The sequence below is a fragment of the Ostrea edulis genome, chromosome 3 (assembly GCF_947568905.1).
Source record: "Ostrea edulis chromosome 3, xbOstEdul1.1, whole genome shotgun sequence".
Classification (NCBI taxonomy): Eukaryota; Metazoa; Mollusca; class Bivalvia; order Ostreida; family Ostreidae; genus Ostrea; species Ostrea edulis.
In genome coordinates, this window is record NC_079166.1 from 80600920 (window position 1) to 80625822 (window position 24903).

Sequence of the window (24903 nt, forward strand, 5' to 3'; positions counted from 1 at the left end):
TTGCCCCAACCCTGCCCCAGGGGATATGATTATAACAAACTTGGATCTGAACTATGTCAGAGAACTTTTATCTAAATGTAAACTTTTCTGGCCAGTTGATTCTTCAGAAGATTTCTAATGATTTCTCCTAAATATTCGTATGAAAACTTTGATCCCCTATTGTGCGCCAACCCTACCCCTGGGGGCCATGATTTTAAGAAACTTGAATAAGCACTATGTCAGGAAGCTTTCATGTAAATATAAACTTACATGTATCTGATCCAGTGGTTATGTGGAAGAATTTTTTAAAAAGATTTACCCTACAGAGTTGTATACCAGGAAGCTATCATGTAAATTTGTACTTTCCTGACCCAGTGGCTCCCAAGAAGACTTTTAAAGATTTTACATTTATATTTGTATGTAAAACTTTGATCCCCTATTGTGGTCCTGACCCACACCCAGGGGTCAGGTTTTAATAAAATGAATCTGCACTATACCAGGGAGTTTTCATGTAGAATTCAGCTAATTTGACCCAGTGGTTCTTGAGAAGAAGATTTTCAAATGTCCCCACCCTTTTTGCATTTTTGTGATCATCTCCCCTTTAAAGGTGTCATGGCTTTTCATTTGAACAAATGTAAAAGCCCTTCACTCAAAGATCCTTTTTATCAAGTTCCGTTGAAATTGGCCCTGGGATTCTAGAGAAGAAGTCGAAAATGTAAAAAGACAGACAGACGGACGGACAGACAGACGACGGAGAACAGGCGATCAGAAAATCTCACTTGAGCTTTCAGCTCAGGTAAGCTAAAACGGAGTTGTGTAGAGTTATTGTGTGTTTGGTAAATCACAAATATTTATTTTATATCATTGAATAGAAAGGCCTAGCCTTTTGACACCATAAGCAGTTCCTTCTTAAAAAAAAATGGGAAACGGGAAATATTCCTATCCAGAGATCAGTCACTTAAAATAACTCCCTTAAACACCAATCTGATTCCACGTGTAAGTGCTCTGAAGTTGAAATTTAAAAAAATATATATACTGGAGTTCCTCATTAACAATGTTTTCGTAGTATTTGGTGATCAGCTCTTTTACAGTCGGTTGGAATTCCCATGGGTACGAATTGTACTCCTTTGTTAGCTGACCTGTTCTAAATGAAACAATCTCTCACTGTATCCTTAAACTCGACATTTTGACAAACGGAATGATTCCAACTTCTCCTTCGTTAACTTCCCATATTTACCATTATCACTTGCTAATGTCTCTCTCAACTGATTGCATACTCAAGAGAATGTTCTGCATATGATCACTATTCAAATCAAGGCAGGCTGCTGATAAACAAGTTGATGTTACAGGGGTTTCAACAGTTTCGTTAAAATCAGCATTTTGCAAAATCTTTGGCCGTTACGTGCATAATCATATAGTTTGCCTATACTATTTACATGTATCATTGGGTCAAAGGCTGTCCGACTTGTTTCATACCAATTGTTTGGCCGTTCTTGGAACACTGATTTTAATTACAGATTGCTCTGTTTGCCTGATCGAGATATAAGGCTCACGGCGGGTGTGACCGTTCGACAGGGGATGCTTACTCTTCCCAGGCGTCTGACCCCCACCCCTGGTATACCCAGGGTTCTCTGTTTGCCCAACTTTTTAGATTGTATTCTTGTATGAGATTTCTTCTATGAGATTGATTACTTTTCGTTATGTGGTAGTACAGATCTATTCTTATTTATTTCTTGATGTATTTATTCATTTTTCGTTTGATTATGTTTTTGAGTAAATATTTTGTTTTTGTCGGATAGAGTAGGACTTCTACTGCTCATCGGATTCAGTTGATATTTTTGTAACGCTAAAATTTCATTTGCTATTACGTATTACCCAATAGTCATGATTCACCTTTAACTAAGTTACCGTTCAAACTGTGTAAAAACAGAGCAGTGTACATTTTTACTTTGAAGATCTATCCAGCTTCTATCAGATGCATCTTCCGGTACGTAAGAATCATATTTACTTAGGTATTGCTTTACAACAATATTTTTGTGTATGACTTAATTGCAACGTGTATACTTTATTGTATATTTGCAGTAAAAGTTGTCTTAGTATATTTTCTGAATTGGTAAGTTCAAAGGTCAATCTCTTACAGTTACAATAATCTTTACTTTTCATGCGCAATGTGTATTTTTTTTTATATTTATATATTAAATTATATTGAACAACAAACGACGCTTATACAAATTCACTGGATGATATCTTATGTAAGTATATTTTTCATATTTGCAGCATTGCTTCTTCATTCGTTCTCATTGTGCGTATCATTTTGAAGGCAAATATAAATACTACGATTCACGATAGTAATTATGTACGTCTATTCATTAGAATCGTTATGACTATGAGTAGCATTAAGACTTAATCGTGTACCAATAAATTTATACGTTATAAATAACTAACTAATGAGTAAACATGTACCTATAAAATGCTTTACGCACTGTCCTCGTCCCTCCATAACCAGCCTCATCAACGTTATAGGCACTCCTCTCCATAGGTACTCGTCTCTATATATTTTCAGGGATCCGTTTGAAGCAACCTGGATGTAGAAGTCTTTGTCTATGTCACTCAGCAGACAATTTTCTCTGTAAGATTTCATTATCTCTGTATCTCGCCGAATGTGGAAACGTTCACTGTCACCGTCACGTGTCACCAGTCCTTTTTCCTCCAACTCATTCAGTGTCCTCCTGACATCAATGTCACCCATAGTGACGTCATCACCCACAACAACATCATGGTGATCATCAACACACAATAACAAGGTGTAGAGAACGACACGCTGGTCCTTTGTTAAATCAGGAAACGGGTCTGTGTGTGTAACAAAGTAAATATTAAAAATAATAGTATCCATGGTAACAAAGAAAATGTTAATAAATAATAGTATTCATTATAACAAAGTCAATGTTGATAAATAATAGCATTTATTGTAACAAAATAAATGTTAAAAATAATAGTATCCATGGTAACACAGTAAATATTAATAAATAATAGTATCCATGGTAACACAGTAAATATTAATAAATAATAGTATCCGTGGTAAAACAGTAATCATTAATAAATAATAGTATTCATTGTAACAAAGTAAATGTTAAAAATAATAGTATCCATGGTAACACAGTAAACGTTAATAAATAATAGTATCCATTATAACACGGTAAATGTTAATAAATAATGGTATTCATTATAACACAGTAAATTTTAATAAATAATAGTATTCATTATATCAAAGTAAATGTTAATAAATAATATTATACCTCAGTATGAGAATTATATGCAACACCTAATCTGATTGGTCTAGACAGTCACGTGCTATGCAAGACAAAACTTCATATCTCCCTCTCAAACATCATATCTCCCTATCATATTTCCCCTTGGGCAGCTTCGTGCATTTTCCATAAATTTAACGTCATAGTAAACGAAGTGTATTATGACGTCACAATAAGTCCGAGCCATTCTACTTTCAAAGTTCGTAAGGCACACAATATATGGGTCTCTGATATGCAGTTTTAAAATCGACTGATTTTGGTTGATATAAAAACATGCAAGTAAATCAGCATTCAAGGAGAATGAAAATACAAAAACTGGTTATCATATCACTGTGTTTCGCTGTTTGTAACTTCTATCTATACGTTGACGGCGCAATGTTACTGTTAGGGCGATCTCAGCTACATACATGTACGATGTATAGATGAGTAAACTCCAATCTCAAATACAATTTTATGGTCTTGCTTTGTTTTGGTATAATAACCAATTTATTGCATGAATGTTCGGGAGATATGAAGATTTATTCACCCAAGAAAAATCATATTCCCCTCGTGTGTTGTCCTCGGGAAATATGATTTTTCTTGGGTGAATAAATCTTGATATCTCCCTCACTATCATGCAATAAATGTATAGTATTCATTTTAACAAAATAAACGTTAATAAATAATAGTATTCATTATAACAAAGTAAATGTTAATAAATAATACTATTCATTGTAACAAAGTAAATGTTAATAAATAATAGTATTCATTATAACACAGTAAATATTAATAGAAAATAGTATTCATTGTAACAAAGTAAATGTTAATAAATAATAGTATTCATTGTAACAAAGTAAATGTTAATAAATAATAGTATTCATTGTAACAAAGTAAATGTTAATAAATAATAGTATTCATTGTAACAAAGTAAATGTTAATAAATAATAGTATTCATTATAACACAGTAAATGTTAATAAATAATAGTATTCATTGTAACAAAGTAAATGTTAATAAATAATAGTATTCATTATGACACAGTAAACGTTAATAAATAATAGTATTCATTATAACACAGTAAATGTTAATAAATAATAGTATTCATTGTAACAAAGTAAATGTTAATAAATAATAGTATTCATTATAACACAGTAAATGTTAATAAATAATAGTATTCATTGTAACAAAGTAAATGTTAATAAATAATAGTATTCATTGTAACAAAGTAAATGTTAATAAATAATAGTATTCATTATAACACAGTAAATGTTAATAAATAATAGTATTCATTGTAACAAAGTAAATGTTAATAAATAATAGTATTCATTATGACACAGTAAACGTTAATAAATAATAGTATTCATTATAACACAGTAAACGTTAATAAATAATAGTATTCATTGTAACAAAGTAAATGTTAATAAATAATAGTATTCATTGTAACAAAGTAAATGTTAATACATAATAGTATTCATTATAACACAGTAAATGTTAATAAATAATAATATTCATTGTAACACAGTAAATATTAATAGAGAATAGTATTCATTGTAACAAAGTAAATGTTAATAAATAATAGTATTCATTATAACAAAGTCAATGTTAATAGATAATAGTTTTCCTTTATATCAAAGTAAATGTTAATAAATAATAGTATTCATTGTAACAAAGTAAATGCTAATAAATAATAGTCTTCATTTTAACACAGTAAATGTTAATAAATAATAGCATCCATGGTAACAAAGTAAGTGATAATAAAAAAGTCATCATTATAACACAGTAAATGTTCATTAAAAAATCATCATCATAACACAGTAGATGTTCATAAAAAGTAGCCATTATAACACAGTAAATATTCATAAAAGTAGTAAATCTTGATAAATAATAGGATTCAATATAACAAAGTAGATGTTGATAAAATATAACCTTGATTATAACACAGCAAATGTTAATAAATAATAGTATTCAATGTAACACAGCAAATGTTAATAAATAATAGTATTCAATATAACACAGCAAATGTTAATAAATAATAGTATTCAATATAACACAGTAAATGTTAATAAATAATAGTATTCAATATAACACAGCAAATGTTAATAAATAATAGTATCCATTATAACACAGCAAATGTTAATAAATAATAGTATTCAATATAACACAGTAAATGTTAATAAATAATAGTATTCATTGTAACAAAGTAAATGTTAATAAATAATAGTATTCATTATAACACAGTAAATGTTAATAAATAATAGTATTCAATATAACACAGTAAATGTTAATAAATAATAGTATTCATTGTAACAAAGTAAATGTTAATAAATAATAGTATTCATTATAACACAGTAAATGTTAATAAATAATAGTATTCAATATAACACAGTAAATGTTAATAAATAATAGTATTCATTGTAACAAAGTAAATGTTAATAAATAATAGTATTCATTATAACACAGTAAATGTTAATAAATAATAGTATTCAATATAACACAGTAAATATTAATAAATAATAGTATCCATTATAACACAGTAACAAGGTGTTAAGATTTCAAAACTCCTATAAGGAAAACAAAATTAAGAGCACGGAATGGTGGACATGTCAGGTACCTAAGAGGAGTAAGCATCCCCTGTCGACCGGTCACACCCGCCGTGAGCCCAATATCTTGATCAAGTAAATCGAGTAATTCGTAGTTATAATCAGTGTGTAAAGAACGGCCTAGTAATCGGTATGAAATACGTCAAACAGTATTTGACCCAATGACAGGTTGTATTAGCAAACTAGAAGGTTATAACGATCCATAGAATTTGCGAACTTCAGACGAGACTGTTGAAAGCAGTAGCCTGCCTCTATTTCAAAACCGATCATACACAGAACAAGTTCTTGTGTATAAATCAGTTCAGAGATATGCTTGTTCTTTGTTAAGGTATGAGACTTACCAGATAAATTTTGTTTGCATATGTGTTTCCGTCTTATTCCAAGAATTTTCACTTATGTATGTGGTGTGCCGGGGTTTCTTTTCCTATGCATAGGTCTTGCAGCCATACCAGTGACCATTTTTTATCTCAGTTTTCAAGATTATGTTTGAAAACCCGCGAATTTTTCACCTTTTATTCCGGGTGCTAGGCCGAGAAGTAGTCGCTACATATGCTAAACGTTATGAGTTTGACGCAGCGCCAGATTCAAGAATAGATCCCGTGAACCCGGTTGTGAAGCAAGCGCTCTGAACAGAAGGAAATTAAATCTACCGGATGATGTTGTTTCACAAAGTCAATATAACCAAATATGTTACTCAATACGTCTACATATGCACTCTTCCTATTATCACTAATTGCTTTGATGAATAAGTATTCAAGAAAATGGAGTTGGAAATTCTCCTCCTGCTACTACCAATTAATGAAACTTCCTTTACGTCATTATATATGAGTAGTTGATATCTTACTTTCTCGCAAATTGACACCTAGTGCCGATTTCGCAAACTGACAACTGACTTTATCAGAGAGAGCTTAAAGTGACTCAGTACACTAACATTTTATCCAATGAATCATTTAAGTACTTCGTATGGATGATGGTTTCACCATCGAAATTGTAATACAAGCTATTTATTGTTTTATGAAAAAGTTAGCATAACGAATAGTGACCAATCTCATAACTCGTATCAGGAATACAAAATTAAGAGTTGGGCAAACACAGATCTCTTGATACGCCAGAGGTGGTAGCAGGTGCCTAGGAGGAGTAAGCATCCCCTGTCGACACGACACACCCGCCGTAATCCCTATATATCAGGTAAACGGAGTAATCCGTAGTCAGAATCAGTGTACCAAGAACGGCATAACAATTGGTACGAAACACGTCAGAGAAAATCTGACTCAATGAGTCGTTGTATTGGCAAATCAGATTGTTATAACGACCATAGAATTTCCATAAAGCTTTAAAGGAGACGGTTCAACCCCCTTTAATGTAAAACTTATACGGTACCAATTTGGATGCACCAGTTTAATGCAAGGTGAAGATAACGAATAGTGATCAATCTCATAACTCCTACAAGCAATACAAAATAGATAGTTGGGGAAACACGGACCCCTGGACACACCAGAGGTGGGATCAGGTGCCTAGGAGGAGTAAGCATCCCCTGTTGACCGGTCACACCCGCCGTGAGCCCCATATCCTGATCAGGTAAACGGAGTTATCCACAGTCAAATCAGTGTGCCAAGAACGGCTTAACAATCGGTATGAAACATGTCAGACAGCATTTGACCCAATGCGAGGTTGTATTGACGAACTAGATCGTTATAACGACCATGGAATTTGCGAAATGCTGACTTCAATCGAGACTGTTGAAATCCCTGTACCCTCAACTTGTTTGTCAGTAGCTTACTTCGATTTAAAAACTGACTATACGCAGAACAAGCTCTTGCATATCGAATCAGTTGAGATATATAAACACCATATGCAGGTGATAATGGAATATTGCTACATAAATGTGGGAAGTTGACGATGGAGAAGCTGAAATCATCCCGTTTGTCATACAGTTGAGTTGTCAGTTTGCCGTTAATGTCTACTTTCAATAAAATATCTAAGTATGAAGTAGAAGTGGACGACTCTGTGGTGTCCTTTATTTCGAGCTCACAGGGATATATCAAATCGACATATGAATGAAAGCTATCATTGTTAATAGACAAAACGTCATCGATATATCTAAAAGTCGAATTGAAGGTCACAGAGAGAGATTTTTTCTTCTCACGTAGACGTTTTTGAATAAATTCTGCTTCATATGAATATAAAAACAGGTCAGCAACCAAAGGAGCACAATTCGTGCCCATGGGAATTCCAACAGACTGTTGGAAGACCTGATCACCAAAGACCACGAAGATATTGTCAATGAGGAACTCTAGCATATTTTTTATTTCAACTTCAGAGTACTTGTGCGTGGAATCAGAGTGGTGTTTAACAAAGTAAGTTTTTGAATGACTGATCACTAGATATGAATATTTCCGTTTTCCGTTTTTGTTGAAGAAGCAACTGTCTATGATGTCAAAAAGTCTAGTCTTTAATTTATCGTGAGGAATGGTCGTGTATAGTGTTGAAAAGTCATAGGTTTTAATGCTATTGATTTGGGAAAAATTCTGTGATTTCAAGTTTACTAAAAGTTCTTTAGAATTTTTTAGAATCCACATTTGATTAACACCACTTCTGGCATATGTAGTCGCACAGTAAGTTTGAAGTTTCTCCTTCACAGCTGTTAACATTTTCGTGAGGAGCAAAGATAGGGGCTTGGTAGAGCACTTACTGGATCCAGCAATTTATCTTATCAACTTATTTGTAAGTAGCCTGCCTCGATTTAAAAACAGATCATACGCAGAATACGCTCTTGCGTATCGAATCAGTTGAGAGATATAAACACCATATGCAGGTGATAATGGAATATTGCTACATAAAAATAAGAAGTTGGCGATGGAGAAGCTGAAATCATCCCACTTGTCACAAAGTTGAGTTGTTAGTTTATCGTTTATATATACAGTAAAACTCTGATATAGCGAATTTCTACGGACACTCTATAAAAATTCGCTATAAGCGTAATTCGCTATACGTTTATAGCGAATTCATAATTCAAATATAACGAATTCTACATGTATATCAGTTGTATCACTGCAACAATCGATATATTTGCTTTTGTATAGTCTCTAAGAGAATGTAAGACTGTATATTTTCGAGAAATATTTTATACAAGAAATGTACACACTGATTTATACATGATAATTTATCTTGAATTATTAAGTCACGCAAGAACATGTCGAAAGAAAAATGTCAACAAAATTATGTGTAATACATGCAAAACAGTCTATTACAGTTGTCATTTACTTGCTGCTTTACACAAATAAAGGAGTGTACGATGAAATAAATGCAATTAAACTTCAAATTTAATTAACAAGAATAGTAAACAATATCTTCACTTATGTGTAGTTATTGTTTTGCGTTAACAACCTCTTTTGAAAAAATACAAACAGAAATTTTGTAATAAGTGTGGATCTTTATGGCAATGGAAAGGAATTTTAAAAAATCACAAGGAGTTTAAAATGAAGGGGAAAAAACAAATAAAAAACAAATTCGTTATAAAACTTGATTTATCCGTTCATTTTTAATTCAAGGGGAATAGGAATTTACTTCGTTATATCCGTAAATTCGCTATATCCGTGTTCATTATAGACGCAATTTTTCATATAGAATATATAAAGAATTTGTCGGGGAAATCGATTTCACTTCGCTATAGCCGTAATTTCGCTATATCCGTGTTCGCTATATTCGAGTTTTACTGTACAATGTATCTGCAATATAATATAAAAGTACAAAGCAGATGTGGAGGACACTGTGGTGTCTTTTAGTTAGAGTTCACTGGGATATATCGAATGGACATATGAATGGAAATGAATATCGTTAACAGATGAAACCTCGTCGATATATCTAAATGTCGAGTTGAAGGCAACCGCAAGAATATTTTTCTTTTCATATCGAAGCGTTTGAAAACATTCTGTGTCATCAAATATAAAAACAGGTCAGCTAACAAAGGATTACAAATCTTGCCCATGGGAATTCCAACAGACTGTTGGAAGAACTGATCATCAAAGACTATGAAGATATTGTCAATGAGGAACTCCAGTATATTTTTTATTTCAACTTCAGGGTACTTGTACATGGAATCGGAGTGGTGTTTAACAAAGTATTTTTGGGATGACTGGTCAATTTTCTGGAATGATACAAAAGCTCTTTTGTTTGCAAATAAGGGATTCTAGAGTCCAAATGTCACTTTAATTGTTGCATTATATGAATATCTAATGGAACATGTCTAAGTCTCATACAGAGGATTGACTGATTGATTGATTGAATATTATTTAATGTCCCTCTCAAGAATATTTCACTCATATGGAGACATCACCCCTGCCGGTGAAGGGCTGCAAAATTTCGGCCTATGCTCGGCATTTATGGCCTTTGAGCAGGGAGGGATTTTTTATCGTGCCACACCTGCTGTGACACGGGACCTCGGTTTTTGCGGTCTCATCCGAAGGACCACCCCATTTAGTCGCCTCTTACGACAAGCAAGGTGGTACTGAGGACCTATTCTAACCCGGAAACCCACGGGATTCCCATACAGAAGAATCCAAGAACATTGACAAAATGTTTGAAAAACATGTCAATTAGAAAACATGCATTCTGAGAGCATTGTATGGCAACAGATAGTCCCCTACCGGTCACAAATATTACTGGACCACAATATTCCAAGTTCATTGTGTAGGATATGATAAAAACAGAGAAAAAGTGCGGAAAACTGATAGTTCATGCAACGATTTTAATTCCAAGGGCCATGAGTCATGACTTAGTGAAAAATCATCGGACCAAAACCAAATTCAAACTTGATCTGTATCTTGTTATGGCAAAGCAATGTATCAAATATCAAATGAGTATCTGCAAGCACGTTAAAAACAAGTACCAAAAACTGATAAGCCATGCAATTGCAAAGTCCAAGGGCCATAACTTAGTGAACAATCAGAGGATCAAAACCAAATTCCAATTTGATCTGTAACTTTTTATGATAAAGCAATGTACCAAATAACAAATGATTATCTGGAAGAACAGAGAAAAAAGTGTGGAAAACTGATTTGCATGACTGACGGACAGATATACAGACGGACGGACCGACCGACGGAGCGCAAACGAGAGAAAAAAGTACTGATCCCGAACAGAAGTGATAGAAATTACTAAAATAATCATATTGTTGATAATTGTATGCGCTTTCGTCAAGAAATTAGTTTCTCTAACAAATCAATTTAATTTGTAAACCAGTTTACATCAAGAGAATGTACACGATGTAGTTTTCTGATTACAATGTTCTCTATGACGACATCTTTTATAATTTCGATCGGGATTGGTTCAAATTTGAAAAATAGCAATACTTCTGAATTTTTACAATTTCCTTTCAATTTGTTTTAAAGTAATATTTCTCCCATATTTTGTTTTATATAATTGAGATGTTCTTGAAGATAGTATCCATAGAGTTCAAAGATATTATGAAATAACGATTTGAATTTTCATCAATATTTCATCAATATTTTTTTAATTTAAAACTTAGAACGTCTATCCAAGTTCATTAAAGATCCATATCATGCATCAATTCACAGCAAACTGTGAACTCTAGAAACTTTTAATTGTAAAAAAAAAAATCACCTATTTATCATTCTGGAATAATTTTCAAAAATTAATATCAAATACTTTAGAGCTTGTATCACTTGTTCGATGGTGATATCATAAGGTTTTTTAACGATCCATTAACCTATATATTCCTGAAACTCCACCCCTTGACTCTTCCAACGCGTGACCTCTCCTTCACCTGACCCGTGCAAGGTTAGTGTAACACAGATAACTGTTGTAGTTACTTGTCAGTTTTATACTGCTGTAGTTACCTGTCCATTTAATACTGTTGTAGTTACCTGTCAGTTTTATACTGCTGTAATTACCTGTCAGTTTTATACTGTTGTAGTTACCTGTCAGCTTTATACTGAGGTAGTTACCTGTCAGCTTTATACTGCTGTAGTTACCTGTCAGCTTTATACTGCTGTAGTTACCTGTCAGTTTTATACTGTTGTAGTTACCTGTCAGCTTTATACTGCTGTAGTTACCTGTCAGTTTTATACTGAGGTATTTACCTGTCAGTTTTATACTGCTGTAGTTAACTGTCAGTTTTAAACTGCTGTAGTTACCTGTCAGCTTTATACTGCTGTAGTTACCTGTCAGTTTTATACTGTTGTAGTTACCTGTCAGTTTTATACTGAGGTAGTTACCTGTCAGTTTTATACTGCTGTAGTTATCTGTCAGTTTTATACTGCTGTAGTTACCTGTCGGTTTTACACTGTTGTAGTTACTTGTCAGTTTTATACTGCTGTAGTTATCTGTCAGTTTTATACTGCTGTAGTTACCTGTCAGTTTTATACTGCTGTAGTTATCTGTCAGTTTTATACTGCTGTAGTTACCTGTCAGTTTTATACTGCTGTAGTTACCTGTTAGTTTTATACTGTTGTTGTTACTTGACAGTAACTTTTTATACTACTGTAGTTACCTGTCAATTTATACTGCTGTAATTACCTGTTAGGTTTTTATTGTTTTAGTTACCTGAGCTCTCCCTCTCCTGATTGGTGGTCCCTGTTTGATCTGAGTATCCAAGTTCATTGTCTTCCAGGTCTGTAGAACTGTCATTATCAGCATCTATCCTCCGTCGTTTCCTGACAGGACCCTATATACATAACAGTAAATATATGATTTTGTTCGAATTTGAATGTTTAAGGATCACGTTTAAGTCAGCTGATAGTATTAGAATATTTTACATGTGAGTTAGAGATTAAGTATAAGACTATAGTTATTGACATAGATCAATTACTTTACCAAATGAAGGTTAAAATCATCCATTTACATATACCTGTTGATGCAATACATGAAATCTGCTCAATATGGTACATTATAAGTAAATATGAACCTGCTCCTCGTCATCTGAGCTATCTTTGGAGGTGTCGCTCATGGCGTCATCTGAGCTATCTTTGGAGATGTCGCTGAGGTCTGAGGTATTTGTGGAGGTCTCGCTCTCCGCCATGATCAAACATTGAAACCATCTACAACATTGTCTGAGAAATTGAAAGGTAGAAATAAAATGCACATAATATGATGACTTTAATCTTAGAAAGGTTTTATTACAATTTGTCTATATAGGAACAAGGTGTTGTCCTTTAAAAAGGGAATGTGGTACACTGTATATATGGACTCTCTACCAGAAACTTAATATAAAATGTATCCTTTTTTTAAACCTTGAGCCATTTAAATATTCCATTATAAGTCTTATTGCTAGAGTTCAATCACTATATAATGGTATATAGGCCCTGTGGATGAATGGTGAAGGTAACGAACAGTGGTCAACCTCGTCTATAACTTCTATAAGGAAAACAACATAGAGAGTTGGACAAACACGGACCCCTGGACACATCAGATGTGGGACCAGGTACTTAAGAAGAGTAAGCATTCACTGTTGGTCAGTTACACCCACCGTGAGCCCAATATTTTGATCACATAAACGGAGTGATCAATGATCAAAATCTGTGTGCCAAGAACTGCCTAAAAATCGGTTTGAAACAAGTCAGATAGCATTTGACCTAATGATAAGTTGTATTGGCAAACTAGATCATTATAACGACCGTCGAATTTGCGAAATGCTGACTTTAAATGAGACTGTTGAAATCCCTGTAACATCAACTTGATTGTCAGTAGCCTGCCTCGATTTACTTAAACAATTGAATGCTTTCTTTATAGCTAGCATTGCAGCAAAAATGCAAAACCCACGTGATGCAATTTTTTTTCTTCAATGATTGCTACTTTCATCACCCTATGAAACAACAAATAAAGACATTTTATTGTTTATATTTTTATGTATCATTTAAAAAATATAAATTAGAATTAAGATCTAAAATACCATATGATTGACCCATTTGTTACGTTCAATGGAACAGTTAATGCACCCTTGGACCTTGATGACACTCCATATTTGGTAAATATTTTGCAGAAAGGTGGTACTAGAAAATCAGTTCGAATTAGTTTGCAACAAACATCTACTTATTCATGATGGAAGCACTGACAGTCAATTCAAAAAGAAATATAAAAGAAAGAATTCATAGAATGTAAATATAAACTTATATGAAATATTTGTAGCTTCATTAATTTAGTTCAACCAATAATCCTTGAATTAAGAGTCATCCTTATATTTGATCTAGACCTTAAAGTTCAAATTCAACAGAGGGACACACTCTGGTCTACATAGTAACTCTCGAGTTGCACACCATTATTCAATACTTTAATTCTATTTGTAACACGCGATTTGATTGGCTAAGCACACTGAAAAAAATATTTTATATTGTATAATGTAACTTGGTATGGGGACACGTCCCCTTGGTAACCCAAGTAAAAAAAATAACACCATAATCCTATTATGTAAGTCTGAAAACAAAATCTTGAATCAGATGCTCACCAATTTGAATGTCGTTTTTCGTTTCAAAAGTTCAGTGCAACTTCACAAATGATATCCATTTTCAGATAAGAACAACAAAATAGCACTTTCTTTGACGAGCGTTGCCGAGGTGATTAATATGTATAAATGAATAAATTTAAAGACTTTAAAGCATGAATCATTTTTCATTAAAAACACTTTAATATGTTTCTCACAGACCATGAAGAATGTTAATTTCTCTTTAATTCTCTTAACAATTGTTTATAAAATATTACCGATTCCGATAAGCATGCACTTGTGCTTGCGCAAGCTGACCTCCGATTTCCATATGCACGGTCACGTGCTACCCTTTAACGTTCCAAGATTTACAAATCAAACGCCGGTGCAATAGGAACATCGATCTTTCTTTTCCGTTTAGTCAAGAAGAAAAAAAAACAAGGTTTTTTTTTCGACTTGATGGAAAAGGCCGAGCAATTTCAATTCAAACATATTTTATTGAAAAACTCAACAGGATTGGACAACAGACATAGCCTATGTAGGCCCTCTCCCAAGCAATGTTCCGATTGGCTCCGATGAAAACGTGCGACATATGCAAGCATTCTCTCACCAGAGGGCGTGTTACGCAGTGCGAGGAGCGCACGGAACTCTGGGTAGAGAATGCATGTGCAAGCTGACTTTTCCCAATAGATTTGGTTTAACCTCGAGTTTATATACTTTCTGCATAGACCTCTGACAGGGTCCACATAATACGCCTCCCTGTCCGTCCCACTGAGACCTTGAACTTTGAAAGAAATGAGCTCTCTATAATATTAGGAGATTGTAAGGTAAATGCCACCTAAATAACAAACATTATTTTTCAACAGGAACTTCAGATTAATTATGAAACAAACATTAATAATAATAACAGGATCTTCAGATTAATTATGAAACAAACAATAATAATTTTGTGATGACCGTATGATAAATCTTGACCTGAAGTTTAAGCTACATATATATGTATAAACTGACACGAAAAATCCCAGTGGAGACAATAACATTGTTTTATCTAGACTAAAACCATGTCGTTATAGCAATAGAACTATAATTCTTCATAGTCTCATGATCCTTAATTCATCAAAGATGCCCGTTAATTCGACACACATATTAAAACCCATACTGTCTCATTTGTTTCATACATGAAATAAACAGTGATGACAGCACACAAAAAACATTTCCTGATAAACTGATTGAAAATTGATTACGGTTTTGGCGCCGTTTTGGCAATATGTCAGCCATCTTACGGCGGCATTTCCAGATACAATCTGTACCTGCTTTCCACCCCCTCTCAACATGTAAAACATAACTACATCCCAGCTCCCTTCTCTCTCACACACACGCGCACTCGCACACAACTATTAAAAAAATATATTTATAAGCACTCAATCCGAACAACACCAAAGTCTCCATGGATACCTGAGTGAAAAATTATCGGGCAGGACGTTAAACAATATACAGTCACCCTATAACCCAACAACACCCATGCCTAAAACTGTGCGAGATCCACAAAGTGGTTGAAAAGTCATTATATTCTGCAGTGAAAATTATAATTTTCGGCTTTCAACGGTACTACATTTACCCTTGTCGTAAAACCATTTAATGAAACATAATATTTATAAAGAGTTAAATTGTCAACACATTACCTTTATAGATCCCATATTTTAGAAAATGATCACTCGATCTGCATTGCCTGTCTACCTTTGGTCTGTTGTGGAGTTCAAAGCTTCAATGGTCTTAAAGAATATACAACTGGGGTTTCGGTTTACAATGATCCACCATTAGTCCTAAGTAGAAAATTAATAGATATATATATCAAATTTATCTGAATGATGATTTCCATATCGGTGTCTTCACAGAACTACTTGAGACATTCATTGTGCAATAAACTATGGATAAAACGAAAGTAGATTGATTACTATGGAGACGAGGCGCCCAAAAGGGGGCGGGGACCTCCGACAACAAAACCGGGAGGGAAAATAATGTCCGTAATCAATCAACATGTAAATGTATGCATACAGCCTATGAAAATGTTGAAATGCGTTGAAATAGTTAAATAAGAAAATATATTCAAGCAAGCGTTAAATGGGGCGCAAAAAAATAGGCCTACATTTGTACTTGTAAAGTTCTAGAGGCTCGGCATAAGAGGACAGGAGAGTCATATAGCTATTTTTAGACTATTCTGGAGGAAAACGCAACAAACTCTTGAGGGGGGATCCCAGTACACGCTGTTTAAGGATACACTTCCGAATAGTTGTTTACAAATTCTAAAATAGTTGTTAATTAATGACATAACCTTTCTTACTAAATTAAGTTACTTTTCATTATCATATGATTAGTTAGGTAAATTAACCCAGTACTCATTTCTGCCTTGTAATTACTAAAAATTAGATTAGCGATCAGCTTTGGACTTTGTAGGAGAGGGTAGCGCAACTTCATGAGGGCCACCTAAAGCTCCTGAATTTATATAAATTTTATAGCAGTGGCGGATTTAAGGGGGGGAGGGCTCCCCTTAAAATTATCAAATTTAAGGTAATTCGTGGTATCTTGTTTAGAAAAATGTACTAAATGATAAAAGAAGCAACAATTTCTTCCACTCCCGGAAAAATAAATGACAAAATATTTTGATTTCTTGAATTACTTTATTGAGAGAACTTACTTTTTTGGAAAAACCCTTAAAATTTGCTTAATTTTATTAATTTCACCTTATAAAAAATGATAGAAAATAGTACAAATGACTGAATAGGAGACATATTCCAAGCCTTATAAAATCTGTAAAATTCCAGGAGTTTCCGGGGGCTTCTTCCCCTGGGCCCACACCAGGGCTTCGCCCTGGACCCCCTGCCTCATAAAGTACGTGGCGCCCCCGTAACTGCAATTCCTGTATCCGCCCCTGTATAGGGCTTGTAATATGTTTACTACGTACGTAGTCACTGGAGTTTTACCATTTCCTGTCATTCTTAATGAAATGGAATTAATAAAATGACACAGATTTTAGGGTGTATTTGGAGGAGGGGGTGGGGGTATTGCTAGCTTCTTTAATCCTTTATTAGGCTAAATGATCTTCTTTTTCTAAAAAAAGAAAGAAAATAAAAGATACCATGTGAATTGCTTTAATTAAATTTGAAAATGTTATTTTAACTCCGCCGCTGGATTTGGCATTTATTTATTTTTTTTTGTTTTTTTTGTTTTTTGTTTTAGTGTTTTGTTTGTTCCCATTTGTATTTCGATCATTCAATTATTGCAGGAATCTAAGATTTATAAGAGAAAAAAGAATGCAATATTCATCAGAACTTTTTTCAATTAGGTTCAAGACTGTGAGTTTTGGAAGCGAGGTAATAGGAAACTAGAGGTCTGGGGAAATCACAAATTCGGATGATAAATTCAACGCGTTTAGAAATTCCCTCAATGACTTAGATTGTCTAAAAACTGTGTACATAGGTCATCATAAGTGTGTACATAGGTCATCATAAGTGTGTATAGGTCATCATAAGTGTGTATAGGTCATCATAAGTGTATAGGTCATCATAAGTGTGTATAGGTCATCATAAGTGTGTATAGGTTATCATTAGTGTGTACATAAGTCATCATAAGTGTGTATAGGTCATCATAAGTGTGTATAGGTCATCATAAGTGTGTATAGGTCATCATTAGTGTGTATAGGTCATCATAAGTGTGTACATAGGTCATCATAAGTGTGTATAGGTCATCATAAGTGTGTACATAAGTCATCATAAGTGTGTATAGGTCATCATAAGCGTGTACAGAAGTCATCATAAGTGTGTATAGGTCATCATACGTATGTACAGAAGTCATCATAAGTGTGTATAGGTCATCATAAGTGTGTATAGGTCATCATTAGTGTATACATAAGTCATCATAAGTGTGTATAGGTCATCATTAGTGTGTATAGGTCATCATAAGTGTGTACATAAGTCATCATAAGTGTGTATAGGTCATCATAAGTGTGTATAGGTCATCATTAGTGTGTACATAAGTCATCATAAGTGTGTATAGGTCATCATACGTATGTACATAAGTCATCATATTTACATTTGCAACTGTTTTCTCCTACATAACACTATTACGAGCAATACGTATTTATTTCTGGATAAATCTACTACGGGGTCAACAGAGGTCACGACTGTGCGTATGAACATTTGTTAAAAGTAGGTACTACTTTTACTAAGGCAATACATATCTAGCAATCGCTCTCACTTACTACAGAAATCTTTCAATAGATGAAATCAACACCACAAAATGTATTTACGGTTTTATTTGTATTCCAAGCAATGAACTTTCATCAATAATTGATAAAAGCATAACTGTAAACAATGTCTTTAGTTACTAGCCTGCTAGGCCTAATGTATGTCTAAAATTTCGTCTGCTACAACTTCACCCTGGTCATCGGTGATGCGGAATTGTACCTACTGCTAGACGATGACATTAGGCTTTAGCAAAAAGGTCGTTCACAGGATGTATGGCCGATAAGTCGTCAAAGTGCATTAAGACCTACACACCACACTGCTTCCGTGCCACAGCAGCCGCTTGATGTCGGTTTCCAAGTTTATGTCGGGACATCGAAGCGAGGCGTCGTTAAAAACCTATTACAAAAAATTATCGAGTCAAAAGAAGCGTTCAGTGAGCTCATGTTTATCAACAATTACATATCCAAATCCAAACCGTCCCTTACCTTCGTGCAGTTCCACATTCTCTGCGATGTTCAGTTCTTTCCGGAGATTCATCTGAGCTGCGTCCTCTGTCCTGTCTATAAATAATTTGCCTACACCTGACGACTGCCGCCCTGTTCTTCATGTTCCTCCATCTCAGTCTTCTGTTAACTCCGTAATATCCACAGAATATATTTCAAAGTCGGTCTTCAACGTCTTCGCTTTTCAAAAGTCAAAGCGCATCACAACTCTAAGTGTAACACTGCGCATCCCCGTTTAAATCATAATTCCCCCACCCCCTAAAATTAGACATATGGAAGAGTTTTCCATTATATACTCCCGAGTTAATGTATAAGTATATGTTGATATACTTGCTTTCTAGCGTCTTAATAATTAAAACAGTTCTTCATTTTATAGAACTTTGTTTTGTGTTGTCGTCATTTTGAACATCTATGACGCTTCGTTGTGGACGTCAACAATTTGAAATGTATGGAAACGTGTTGTTAACACAATTCAGCAATGTTACCGACCAAAAATGTAAATATAAGTAATAAGGTATCATTTAAAAATATTTATCGGGATATAAATACGGGTTGGTACATGATCAAATTTTCCATAAAGCCCTTGCTTTATGGAATTTGATCACGTGACCAACCCGTATTTATATCCCGATAAATATTTTTAAATGATACCTTATTTCTTAAATAAGTGTGTATAGGTCATCATCAGTGTGTACAGAAGTCATCATAACTGTGTATAGGTCATCATTAGTGTGTACATAAGTCATCATAAGTGTGTATAGGTCATCATTAGTGTGTACATAAGTCATCATAAGTGTGTATAGGTCATCATAAGTGTGTATAGGTCATCATTAGTGTGTACATAAGAAATCATAAGTGTGTATAGGTCATCATAAGTGTGTATAAGTCATCATAAGTGTGTATAGATCATTATAAGTGTGTATAGGTCATCATAAGTGTGTATAGGTCATCATAAGTGTGTATAGGTCATCATAAGTGTGTATAGGTCATCATAAGTGTGTATAAGTCATCATAAGTGTGTATAGGTCATCATTAGTGTGTACATAAGTCATCATAAGTGACTTAAATCAGCAGTGAAAGTATTGAAGTCTCATGAGATTGAGGTATAAACTGCATTGGCATAATGGCCGACTTCCTTTCAAAATTAAAAATTAAGAATTCATGAAAATATACATGTACATGTAGAAACAAATGTACCAACAATTTCTGTCTATTCTTTATGGGTTTGCTTCCCTCGTTGAGTGTTGCTCGGTAGGTGGAGATATTATTGAACGGGATTTCAAACATTTTCTTAATGTTATATTCACATGCAAGAAACCTTTTTATGATAGGGAAATATGTCCAATTTCTAAGCTAGAATACGAGGACATTTGCTCATCAGATATAAATAAACAGTCGACTGAACTTTTCAGAAGAACTATCATCCATCCTCACAAGCCATGCGAGGTTTTATGATTATGTGCCCTTTACACAATGAGAGGGGGGGGGGGGGTACGAACGAAACCACATAACATTGACCTATGAGGATGTCTATCACCTTGAATCGTCATTGAAAGATTGCGAGTGATTTTTTAACAGATTAAACTTTGAAGAAATATTCACAACAGCATTGCACAGCGATACAAAGAAAGTTAATGCATTTTTTGGGTCAATTATTTGATCAATAAATGCAAAAATCTGCTTATATCCGCAGAAGGCAGTTTTGCAAAGTGAGAAGAAATCTGATATTAAAAGGCTTTGTAAATATGCATGGAAACATTACATTTCATATAATCATTAACGACTGACCATGAGAGAGAGAGAGAGAGAGAGAGAGAGAGAGAGAGAGAGAGAGAGTCGACTGTGCACGGAACTGTATATAGATCGCGAGTTCGAGTCCAGCAGGGCTTTTTTTCCCCTTCTAAATCCAGATTACTTTCTACTAAAACTGCTTTTTTTTTTTTTTTTTTTTATTAAAGTAGGGAAGCTTTCAATTTCAAACTACCGTTGTACCTATATATCCTCCAGTTGCCACTCACATGGTTAACGATCATTATATATCCCCTTCCCAGGACAAATTGTTATAGTGTGAATTCTTCCGCTTCTCATGCAAAGTTTGTCCGGGCCATAACTTTGTCTTTTGACATAGGCCTTTGATATTTGGTATACAATATAAGACTGTGTTTCGTCCATTTTTGGACTTTTTTAGACATAGGCTTTTAATATTTGGTGTAGATTCTATATAAATATATATTTATTCGAATTTTTGGGCATTTTTTTATGGTCCGAACCCTAACTTTTTTTGTCTTTTGACATTTAGGCCTATGGTGTTTGGTACGTTGGCAAGATAAATGTACTATCATAATATGAACACAACGCTGTTCCTTTGTTGAAGCACATGTGCATATAAGTGACCGTTATGTACCGTGACTCTTAATTTTCCACTTTAAAGCTGCTCACTAAAATGTTTTAAAAACTATGGAATAAAGAAGGGGAAATATCAGATTTGGTGTGCTAAAATAATTCTTCCTAGTTATAGCATATGGTGCTATTAATGCGCGATGATGACGATAAAAGTGAAGATAACGAGCAGTGATCATTCTCATAAAGAATACAAAATAAGAGTTGGACAAACACGGATCCTTGGTCACATCAAAGGTAAGGTCAGATGCCTAGGAGGAGTAAGTATCCCCCTGTTGAGCGGTCACACCTGCCGTGGACCCTCTATATCTTAATCAGGTAAACGGTGTAACCCATAGTCCAAATCAACAAGTAAAGGGTGGCCTAACATTTGGTAAAAACAAGTCAGACAGTATACAACATAAGACTAGGTTGTACATATGCATTTGTAAATATAACGAACATGAATGTGCTGACTTCTAACGAAACTGTTCAAACCCTGCAACATCAACTTATTTTTCAGAAGCTTGCATCGATTTAAAAGTTGATCATACATAGAACATGCTCTCGCGAATCAAATCAGGTGAGAGATATAACATATAAAGAACATGAATAATACTTAAGCGCTAACCGCGTCTCCTTTATATAACATGTATTTCTAAGTGTCGACATTTAGCGATCTCCTTGTACTGTATAAACAATGATGGGAACAGACATGAAGATACACCTGTCAACTTTGCGCTATCTTTTATTACATATCATAAAATGTATTTCTTCAGTAAGTTGACAATTTCTGTTACGTAATATGCTGAGAAAAGATCTGCATGGAATGAAGTGTCCCAGAACCCATGTGAATGACATTTCATTTGTTACTTAACAGTTACACCAATTCTCCATGCCTTCAAATGAAGACACAAGTACATGTATTGCGATCAGACAATGTATACATTCTTAAACGTGTCTGAACATCAAATCAGTGTACATGATATTGAATTATTTTATATGAAAACTTATTTAACAGGTCAATCAGCAGGTTAACTATTTCGATCATTCATAACATTCTGACCTATGTAGGAGTAATAAATCTAAATACACGTATACACTCTTTCTCTCATCCTAATCATGCATAGGTCAAAACAGCATCTCATGCATGTATGATAGCAATCAGACATCCCAAGCTGAATTCCCTAAGAAAGGGTCAATAGTTGCCCTGTAGGAGGAAATAGGCCTGCTCCAATACTCTAACTTGACATACACCTTGTGTTTTTTTAAGCATTGCTGAACAATTTGGATCCCTGGATGTTGTCTTCCATTTTTAGGTGGAGTCTGGATCTTACTAATCTAGAGCATTTCATCACTTGCAAATTCTGGATCCCATCAATCCAGGTCTTGCATTCCTTGTAAATTCTGGATCCCATTAATCCAGGTCATTGCATTACATGTAAATTCTCGATCTTACTAATCTGGATCATTGCATTACTTGTAAATTCTGGATCTTACTAATCTGGATCATTGCATTACTTGTAAATTTTGGATTTTACTAATCTGGATTATTGCATTACTTGTAAATTCTGGATTTTACTAATCTGGATCATTGCATTACTTGTAAATTCTGGATCTTACTAATCTGGATCATTGCATTACTTGTAAATTCTGAATCCCATTAATCCAGGCCATTGCATTACTTGTACATTGTACACTGGAGACTTGAACAGTCATTTGGAATAAGCCCTGACAACGTGTTGTGTTAGAATACTGGTCGTTAGCTGGTACATGTATGTAGATAGTGCACAGGATAGATAAATATAGTCTTGACATGTAGTAAGTTGGAATTGGGCTTCAAAATACTTGACAGTGATCAGAAATCAAATGATGATGGGGAAATATTCTCAATATTTCAGGACATAATCTTTCAGTCTTCTCTCTCCCTCTCTCAATACAATAAAGTTGATATTTGCTCATGTGATATTGTCATCTGTAGACTTTGGGTTCTGGTCAACAATCCTGCATTGTATTGAGGTCCAATCCAAATGAAGTAATGATTCAAAAGATATTCTATACATCAGGTCCTGCGAGAAAAGTAACTGTGAGAGAGAATGAATGGATAATTCTACTCGATATATATACATGTGGATGTAGTCGACCATTTAAAAAACCTGATCTTTTACACACTTTCTCCAAAAGTAGCACATAAATATATTCACATAGTTTCACGTATAACATTTATATAATGGATGTACAGGTCCATGTAAAATCAACACAGTGAAGATGTATCTATTTAAATGTTACAGATGTAAATCCAACCGAGGCAAATGTGCCAGTCTCCACAAGAATCGCACATCACTGAAGTTGTAGTATTCTACACGGGATGCAGCAATTTGAAGACTTTGTTTTTAAAATCCTGCCTCCACCAATAGTTCAAATCCACAATTAAATATAAGGTATAAAGCTTTTGTCAACCGCTGTACTTGTCCTGTAATTAAGAAAATCATAGGTAAATATTCAAGCATTGCATCCTGAAACATTTCTAATACAGTAAAATCAGGAATTGTCGTAGGAGTTTTAATTTTCACGTGGCATGTACTGTGAATTCCATTCCACCATGAAAAAGACTAACTGAATTCTAATAAACATCTCTTTCACTTTGAAATGAAGTCCCCTTAAAACATACTTAGCTTTTCTCACACCACGAAAATTTGACCCCACGAAAATAAGTGATTTTACAGTGTAAAAGAACATATCTTTATTTTAAACATCAAATTTTTGGAAAGTTTCAGATTCTGTATAAATAAAAATAATGTTTTTTACCATCATGACCATAATTATTGGAAAATAATATACATTGCAAAGAATACAATTGGATCTTTACATGCATGCAAATACAAAATAATTACACAAGTCTGTGTAAAGCTTTATACTTGTTCAACATGTTCATGCAACAATTTAAATTGAAAATATTGCAGTACCAATATATCTATAGTAACATTTTCTGAAATATAATTTATTTTCATAGAAAAATGTGCAGAATTCTGATATGGACTGTATAAAGGCAATGTTAGTTGTTAAAGGAAAACCTGAAGGAAAACATGGACATGACCAGTTCCTGTAAATCTACACAAATGAGCATGCATAGTTATCATTATAATTCAACACCCCACACTGCAGAATCACAAAGTGTTGTCAATAATACCTTCAATTTTTAAATTACATGTATATAAAATTGCATTGACACGTTAGCATCAAACCAACGTCAATTTCATCCACCAATACAGTTAAACACGGTTACAGTGAACACACTTATAATGAATTCACGCTTACAGTAAAACACGGTTACAGTAAAACACACTTATAATGAATTCACACTTACAGTAAAACAAGGTTAGACCAAACACACTTATAATGAATCAAAGCTTACAGTGACATGATTTTCATTCCCTGTAGTTTTAAACCTGATTATGAATTCATTAGATATAACG

At 33.9% G+C, this 24903-nt stretch overlaps 2 protein-coding genes across 6 annotated transcripts in view; both read right to left on the reverse strand.

The window, feature by feature from the left end:
• The window catches only part of LOC125675587 (uncharacterized), a 39389-nt gene extending 23139 nt beyond the window's left edge, over positions 1-16250 (reverse strand). For 2 of the 3 annotated variants that reach the window (XR_008801298.1, XM_056159133.1), the window contains exons 1-4: positions 15984-16245; positions 12790-12922; positions 12429-12549; positions 2443-2829 (exon numbers count right to left, since the gene is read on the reverse strand). Coding sequence is in view for 2 of the 3 variants with exons in the window: in XM_056159133.1 (XP_056015108.1) it covers positions 2443-2829; positions 12429-12549; positions 12790-12903 (622 nt within the window). In the remaining variant the exon portion in view is untranslated. Of the gene's footprint in view, positions 1-2442; positions 2830-12428; positions 12550-12789; positions 12923-15983 lie in introns of all 3 variants that reach the window. The other variant, XM_048913335.2, reaches the window with a different exon arrangement.
• Positions 16251-22159: 5909 nt separating this feature from the next.
• LOC125675589 (ADP-ribosylation factor GTPase-activating protein 2-like) overlaps positions 22160-24903 on the reverse strand; it is a 32167-nt gene continuing 29423 nt past the window's right edge. For all 3 annotated transcript variants that reach the window (XM_048913341.2, XM_048913343.2, XM_048913342.2), the window contains one exon: positions 22160-23900. In XM_048913341.2, the coding sequence (XP_048769298.1) occupies positions 23883-23900 (18 nt within the window). In that variant the 3' untranslated portion in view covers positions 22160-23882. The remainder of the gene's footprint in view (positions 23901-24903) is intronic.